Below are 8,728 nucleotides of genomic sequence, written 5' to 3' on the forward strand. Positions count from 1 at the left end.
CCAGGAGAAGGACACCAGGAAGCAAACGCAACGCAAGATTGTTTGTTGGAATTTTAACATAAAAACAACAACGAAACGAAAAAAAGACCGTTAAACACCCAAAAACAGAAAAATAAAGGTACGACGAACCGAATTTGCATGTAATCCATTATTAACATCGACGGGAAAGCCGGGGGGGGGGGGGGGGGGGGGGACACATCCGCGTGATTGCCTTTGGTCGCGCCGTTCCCTTGGGCAGCATTGTTGGTAGGCTTCCGGCATCAGCCGTCATCAGCCGTAAGTACGCAGCTAGTTATCCGCATCCGCTATCAATTACCGAACCACCAGGCCCCAGGTACTGAAGCATCCTTCTCGTGGACCAGACTGGAAGGATGTTGCGGTTCAATGGCTAAGAAAAAAACGACAACAACGAATGCCAACAAATTTCACAGAACGATACACTTCTAACGGATGTGGTGGCGCTAGGACGAAAGAACCTCATAATGGTGAGCTTCATGAACAAGTCAGTGCAGCTGTGGTGTATTGGTGAAAGATCGGCCGGTATCATTTGCTGAATTACGCTCCACCGCCGCAACCCTAATGCCTCTTGGAGATGGAGGTAGGCTGTAGGAGCACTCGTTTTGATTTCCTTCGAGAAATCTATCCCCTCCCCCACCCCATCTCAGTTAATGGTGGTGCACCGTTTGAGCTTCTGCTCTGATTAATTCAACCGTTTGTCTCAGTGTGTGGCTAGTAGCGACGGGAGGACTCGGGGAAGTAGCAATTCGACTTCAGTCAGGTACTGTGCTACCAGATGTCGCTTGTTGTAAGGCTGCAACCTGCGATGGTAGCCTGCCTCACAAAACCTGTTTTAAGTCACCGTTTGGATGTGAGTCCTCCCGAAATGCCCGCGCACTCGTCGCTAACCCGTTTTAGCAATTCACTGCGTGTCAAAAAACGAGTTTTTGGAGCTTCGTTTTCGGCTCGAAGCACTGGCTGTTACGCTCAGTAGGTCGTTGCGTTGCAACGCGACAGGTTTGAAAGCAGTAGGCGATTTACCGAAAGTGAAACAGTTTAAATTTATTTTTTGTCACTCGTTGCGTTGCGTTGAGTATAATGCAATCAGTAAGCAAATGGCTCCTGTTCTGTTTGTGGTTTGTGTTCGAGGTTCAGGCAGAAGATGCGTACCGATTACCGGACATCTTCATGTACGATGATTGGGAGACTTGCTCCAACTCATCTGTTTACTGCTACGCCAAGACACTGCTGCGCGTGGATCAGTTTCCGGTTGGTGTCCTTGTGCCCGATACAGAAGTAAGTTCGGTTCGGATGAAAGCCCCAGCTCCAGCAATGATCAGTCTCGCCTGTGGCACTTCTCGTACCGCAGAGTACCGATCGAATCGTCTACAATCATCGGCGACATGTCCTCGAGTTGGGTGTCTGCATATCAAAGTGTCAGGATGAGATCAGTGGATTGAGTGAAATGGAACGCAGTGCTCTGGACCATCCCGCGATACCTGTTAATTACACGGTAAATGTTTATTGTCCATTTACGTAGTATCTTTTCGCTACTTAACGGCGCAGTCATTTCGTCATCCATCAGTTCCATGTTCCCAGCCATGTCTTTCCCACGATGGCGGCCGATGCTCGACGCTACAGCTCACTGGTGAACGTTTGCATCAACAAGCGATTGCGTGCGGAGTACAACATTTCGGGGCATACCACGTTGGAGTACTGCCGGCCACCTCGAAGCAGCCCAGCGCCACCATTCAGTAAAGCATTGACGATCGATTGACCGTTCGTTTTCTGGGTTGTTGCGATAACTCTTTATTGTTTGTTCTTTTTCCTCTCTCAATGGTTATTCATCACAATTGTAGCTTTCTTGGAGAATGCTTTCATTGCGATTACATTCATCTTGGTGAGCGTGATGCTTCTTGCGACTTTCATCGATACATGCTCGCCGAATGATAAAAGTAAGCAAAGAACAGCACCCAAGCAAGCAAGTCTGGTTAGCATATAAAGAACAAAGACATAAACTCGTCCACAGCTCCAAGCGATGGCTGGGTGATGGCCTTTTCAATCCGCCAAAACTGGATTCGACTGCTGGAGCAACCGCGGACGGATTTGCAGCAAGAGCTGGTCCATATCGGCGGACTGCGAGTAGTGCTGCAGCATCTTCTTATTGTGATACACAGCGTTGGGATGGTGATGATCGCACCAACGCAGAATTATGATAAAATGGAACGTTCCCTTCATCACTATCCACTTCTCGCATACATCACAACGAACGCCGTACTCGTCCAGATCTTCTTCACCATCGGAGGATATCTGTTGAGCGTAAACTTTCTGCGCGATACCCGGACTCTTCTCATCGATGGACGATACATCACGAAGAAGCTACTGAACCGATTGCTCCGTCTACTGCCGGTCTACTGGTACTTTCTGTTGTTCTCGGTCAGCATTAACGTACGCTTTGACACGACCGTCAGCGGATACCGTCTGTTTACGGTTGAGAATGCCTTCTGTCGCCAGAACGGATGGAGTAACTTGCTGTTCATCAACAATCTGGCCTGGCCGGTGGAAATGTGCCTGCTTCATACCTGGTATCTAGCGGCCGATTTTCAACTGTTTCTGTATGCCCTCCCCGTGCTCGTTGTGGTGCACCGTTGGCCAAAGAGCAGCGGCAGTGTGTTCATGGTGGCAATATTATTTTCACTGTGGATGCCAGCGTACATTACGTACATCGAGAAGCTGCATCCGGTGTTCCCGTTCAAACTAAGGTAACGATCGAATGGAAGAGAGAGAGACATTCACGCTGGATGAGCTGGTTCTAATGTTAATGTGATGATAGTGAAGCGAAGCTGTTTTTGATGTACGACCCTTGGATACGAAAGATTCACATGCCGAGCTACGCCAACACGGGCAGCTACTTGGCTGGTCTGATTGCTGGATATCTGCACGATCGTGTCACCAATCACAAGCTGCAGTTGTGTGCATTCCTGGTAAGTCCAGTCCAGGTCAGGCTCTGCGGTAACAAACGTTCTTTAAAATCCTGTTCACTTTCACCTTTCTGCAGCTCTATCGTGCCGCTGACCGTTGGATAACCCCCTTTATGGTCGTTGTTTTGTTTTCCTCCGGAATTTGGTACTCGATCGATGTACCGAAACCATCGTTGTGGGTTTCACTGTACAGTGCAGTGTACCGCAATGTACTAGGAGTGTTTGTGGCCGTCTGTTTTCTGCGTTCCATCAATGCTGCCAAAGGTGTGCTACTGGAAATGTGTTGCGATTGCATTTTCGGGGAAAAGTAAACTAATCAAACAACTTCTCATATTGTTGCTGTATAGGGCTGTTAAGGCGCATCCTGTCACTAAAACTGTTGACCACGCTTGGCAAGCTGACGTACAGTGTGTACGTGCTACATGATGTCGCGATGCGCTTTGTGCAACGGAACGAGCCCACGGTATCGACGATCAGCGTAAGGAAGGTGCTCAGTTTTGTCTCGCTGATCAACATGCTCGCATTTGTTGGTGGTCTGCTGGTGTTTCTGCTCGTGGAGCAACCGATGATACAGCTGTTCAAGCCAAGCATCGACCGTTTATGCCCGTCGAGAAGAAAGAATAAGACGGACTAGTAATCTGGTTTTTTTGTTTGCTGTGTTTATCGATTAAAAGGGGTAAAGTAAAGGAAGAATGTTGCTGCGAATGAAAAAAAAAACAGGAAAATAAATAAATAAATGGCATCTCAGCAGCACTGGTACCATGCCCGTTAGCAACGATTGAAGGCCAAACACATGCTCTTATGACAAACTTAGCGTCGTGTTTGTGACTAATGCAGACCATTAACTCGCAAAGTACACAAAAAAAAGGGTCGTAAATAGTGTGGAGACATTTAAAAAAGAGCATTAAAATGTTTATCAGCTCGAGTGCTGCTTAGTCTGTGGCACTTAACCACCTCAACCAGCCATTACATTTTACATTCAGAAATCGTGTTTGCCGCTATAAGTTCCACGTCTCAAACCTTAGCCGAGTGTTGACCGACCAGACCAGCTCCGTCCGTTTGAATTGCGTACGTTGGCGTCGATGGTGGAGCCTCTTGGGAACTGAAATTGCATTAAAAATTATGCTCTTTTCACAACCCTCGGGGGGGTTTTTGGAACGGTTTCCATATCTCCGCCGAGATGGATAGCTGATACGAAACAAGCAGAACGCCGCGGATTCAGTCAGCAGTCCCAAATCTTCCACCGGGAGGAGCCCGTCCCGTGGCCGTATTGATGGTGAATACACTTGGCAGCGCATAAATCTAGCCCCAAAGACAATAGTTTCAATTAGCAGAAAGTTTCGCTCTACTGTAGGACGATGGGGAGGGAGAGCGAACCGGATGTTCCGGATGATGATGGTGATGACGATGAGAACCGGAGATACCGCAGCCGTAGAGAACGTGAACGAGGCGCGGTGAGGCGGCGTTTCGTTAACTCTTTTCAGTGTTCAGGCTGATCTGGAAATCCGGTCGTCCCAGGGATCACTTCGTGATGGGACCGTGCCAGTGCCCAGCAGCATCCGAAGATACATCCACTAGGCTAGGGCTAGATACTGGTGGGCCGCCCGACCCACCAACCAACCACCCACTCAAGTGTGACGATAAAGTTGAGCGGCTTTGATTGGATGACAACATCTTTTCCATCCCGCACCGATGAGGACCGGGGCTGGGCACTTGCAAAAGTTCCCAAAAACGGAAACCTGGCCACTACAGTCCTCCTACCGTTGTCCTTTCTGTTCCGGTGAGACGTCACGGTTGGATGGTTTGCATTGGATTGGATTGGATGGGATGGGAATGGGAATGGAGATAGTTGGATCAAGGGGCAGCTGAGCTGGCTGAGAATGGTGATGATAGTGCGCCGGCCGTGCGTTCTGGGCGGAAGTGATGCTCGAGGCGGAACACGGAGTCCTAGTCGACCCCAAACCGGATCTGGCACAGTCGGGATCTGGAAAGTTGCCGGAATAGTCAAGTTGAAGAGCGAATTAATTAGCTAACGCGCCGTCCTGCTGCGTCCGAGTACCATCCGTTTGAAGCGATATCCGCCCCTACCCCCCGCCCTCGGTTCTCTGCTTTCTTATTCAAGTCCATTCGAGACAGGCTGGTGAGTGATGATACTCGGGATACTGTGGATTTCTCTTCATAGATAGTGCCACAGAGCGCCATAAAAGAATTCCCATTCATTTTCATCGAAATTGAGAAATAAATCGGCTGAAAAACTGAGTAAGCCACGAATTACAAGACCAACGCCTGCTAGGGCAACTAGCAACGGGATTGGGTGTGGCTGAAAGTGAATATGTTGGCAATCATCTTAATGCACTCGGGACAGTCTATACAGCCGCACGCCAAACTTACCCGTTGGCCCGTTTGAATGGCAAATTTATTCAAGATTCCTCGCTTAGTAGTCACTTGCGTCAGTCAGTCACGTCAGTGGCCATGGGCCAGTAACCCCCTGCTGAGTGCTCTCTAAGTCTAAGTTTGACCGCGTGGCGTGGCCTTCTGCCTGCCTGGCTGCCTGCGTATCGTACCGTTCGTATCGTTTTTCATTAAATTAATGAATTTTCCATAAAAATAAGATTTATCTTTTGCACTTTCCCTTTTTCACCGCCATCGCCAGCGTGAGGCTATTAGGAAGCTATTTTCGCCGCTACAATTTACGCGCCGTCAGCGAATCGTTTTTCGCTCCCCACCCTGGCCAGTAGGGGCTCCCGGTTGGTCAGCTTTGGCTGAGTAATTTCCCTGGTGTCCCGTTGCAGCCCGGGCATCTACGCGATCCGCGTGAACCCATCACGGTGAAGCGGAAGAAGAAGAAGAAGTGGAACTGCGAGCGAGCTGGAATCTAATAAAATGAACATTTTCTGCTTGTCTCGCCGCAGGCCACCCGAGGGAGTGGGCACCGGTGGTGGCCGAAAACAACTAGAGGGGGTGGGGAGGGGGCGGGTGGGAATGAAAAAAAAGGACTGGCACAAACCGGAGACGATAGCGAAGCATTTGATGTTGCAGGAAACAAAGAAGTGGTTCAAGATCGGACCACTGACCGTGTCGCCAGTGATGGGGCAGAGGGTGCCAAAGGGGGCCAGGGGGTTCGCCTGTACCGAGGCAAATGAAGTGCGCGTGAAAAAATGGCGCCTTTTGGCTTCAATTTCCGGCAATTGATTTTTATAGAGAAGTCCGTTTAAGGAGGGAACGAGCGGCGTCGTCGTCGTCGCGCGGTTATGGCGGACGATCTTGTATCGGTTTTATTGGGTTGGAGCACGAGTGCTCTAGGGGTTAAGCGGTTTTTTCGTTTCACAGTAAAGGGGGACAGATAAATTGCCATTTTTATGAAAGGATTGTGCTGTCTGGGATTCTATTGACACAATGCAAAAGGTACAACGTTTTTCAATACGTTCGCTACGGTATGATCAAGAAATCTTAATTGTTGTGAAAAAATCTGTTCTTATGTGTGCCAATAATGTTTCTTTTTATTTTTAAATTTTTTTTTTCCACTTATCTGGACGATTCTTGACAAAGTAACCATCGAAAGTGATGAAATCCACAGCATAAATGATTTGAAATGTTATGTAAAACAAGCACTCTTCACTCTGCACTCTTCAACCAACCCAAAAACCACTTCAACTTTGCGAAGACGATCCCTCTGTCCCGCGCCCAAGAGGCCTAGGAACATTATCGGCCACATTCGCATGCACTCACCCCATGGACCGCCGCCGTCAAAAATGGCCTTCCAAGTCCAGGCAGGTGGTTGGCGCGACTTAAAAACTGACCGCACCCCGGAACAGGGCCGGAAATGAAATACGCATAAATTGTGACCCATGATGGGCCCCTCGGGGGGGCGGGCGGGCCAGGCGATGGGCGATATGATGACAGGGAAATGGCCACGCCATCGTCATCGTTGTCGTGGTCGCCACCGGCCAAAAGCCACTTCTAGCGCCTACTCTTTTCTCAATAAATAATAAAACTTTCACCTTGTACCGTACGGCAAACTGCGTCCATTTTAAAGTTCCACAATATGGCCACGTGACCAAGAGACGAAGCAGCCATTGGCATTAATGTAAAGCACCGCGGCTCGGTAGCCGGATGAATAGCAGCTGCAATGATGCCTGGCTTACGCGTTAAGCCAGCGCTGGAATTGTAAACGGATAACGGTGGCCACTAGCACGGATAGCGCTTCCGTGATTATCCAATTCCGATCCGTTCCGTCCGCCGGCCAGTAGCCAGCAGAGAAAACAATAAACGGTTCCGATAAATAGCAGCAAACCGATGGTGACGACCACGACGACGAAGCAGTCGTGTAGCGGATCAAAAGCGTACCGGGGACTTCCTTCCTGTGATTCGCTCCGTTTGGTTTCGCGTCGCGCTGGTTTATGTTTGCGATTTGTTTATCATTGTTAGGTTGGCAGGGGCCAGCGGATATGGGCAGTCAACTGGAATGATATTTATCAATTTAGCCAGCCTCATTCCTCCCGGAACCGTTCCGCTTAAATCGAAACCGTTCGAAACCGGCACCATCGAAAGGTCAGAAGGTCGGATGGCCACCGGGAGTATGCCGGGGCGTGTGTGCGCGCTTTCAGCGTTTTATTGGTTCAAGTCCCTCCACCTTCCGCTCCCTGATCGATCGATTCGCTGGTGTGGCCTCCGTAAATCCGGGAAGCCCTGCAAACGATTCGCGCCCGGGCCCCGGGAATGTGTATCTAAAAGACGTTTCGCCCGACGGTTGTTCCCAAAGGAGACGCCGGATTCTCGCAAATTACGTCCAATAAATGTATCTTGTTGGATGGGAGCTGGTGGTGGGGGGCCCAGGCTTAAGAGCCGTCGAGCTGCTCCAGGCTGTTTGGTTGACTGCTGTTTTTTGGGCAGCAGCGGAAGGGAGCGAGGATGAGATTTTCGAGCGAAATGAAAACAAATGTAACACGATATGGCCAATATGGTCGTTGGCGTCGTCCATGGTGTCTGGTGGCGTGGTTCGAAGGCAAAATGTCCCCCAACCCTCCGCTGGTTGCCTCCAGCGACGGATTTGAATACGTTACGTACGTTACGGCGCATGCGAGACGCATGCGATGGTTTTGGGCGTTGGATTTAATAAAAGTTTATTTGAACATTCAACCCGGGGTCCTGGGTCCTGGAGGAGGATGATGCTACTGTTATTGTCGTATCGGAATACCAGACTACCATCTTCTTGTCTTGGGCGTTCGGTGAGGAAATTAAATGAAAGTCAACCTTCCTTTCGCTGGGCATGATCCCGGCAAGCGCGCTCTATACATTATCAAAGTGCTGAGTAGCTTCAAAACGTGGGACACAAGCCTGGAGTCAAATCTTTCGACAAATGGCATCAAGGTCTCTGATCTTGGAACGAGGGTAGAGAATGAAGATAAGCAGCTAAGCAGCTTGCCAGCCAGTTGGCCAGCAAGCGCGGTCAGATAAATTGCTGAAATAAACTGGAAGGACTCTTCCGAGAAAAAAAAAATCAGCTCTCCACCACGACAACGACGCTCCTGATGGTGGTGAAGCCTTAAAGCAAAGATAAAAATCATATTTGCTAGCCGGAGTGGCCCGGATGCGGGGCCCCATAGAGCTCGCGGCCATCCGAAAACCGTCATAAATTATCAGCCGAGCAGCGACAGAGCAACCGAGCGCCACCGAGCGACGATACAAATCCGTTATAAATTGCATTCAACCCCACCGCGGTTGCCCCCCCGGTTTCCCCCGTTGCTTTG

The 8,728-nt window shown here is 49.6% G+C and overlaps 1 protein-coding gene across 1 annotated transcript; it reads left to right on the forward strand.

The window, feature by feature from the left end:
- Nucleotides 1-1,095: 1,095 nt before the first annotated feature.
- LOC126572509 (nose resistant to fluoxetine protein 6-like) lies at nucleotides 1,096-3,612 on the forward strand. The gene is made up of 8 exons (XM_050231883.1): nucleotides 1,096-1,293; nucleotides 1,367-1,510; nucleotides 1,583-1,751; nucleotides 1,857-1,952; nucleotides 2,027-2,759; nucleotides 2,831-2,981; nucleotides 3,056-3,242; nucleotides 3,326-3,612. Exons 1-8 carry the CDS (start codon nucleotides 1,096-1,098, stop codon nucleotides 3,610-3,612), a joined length of 1,965 nt encoding a protein of 654 aa, XP_050087840.1.
- Nucleotides 3,613-8,728: the final 5,116 nt, after the last annotated feature.

The sequence above is a fragment of the Anopheles aquasalis genome, chromosome 2 (assembly GCF_943734665.1).
Source record: "Anopheles aquasalis chromosome 2, idAnoAquaMG_Q_19, whole genome shotgun sequence".
Classification (NCBI taxonomy): Eukaryota; Metazoa; Arthropoda; class Insecta; order Diptera; family Culicidae; genus Anopheles; species Anopheles aquasalis.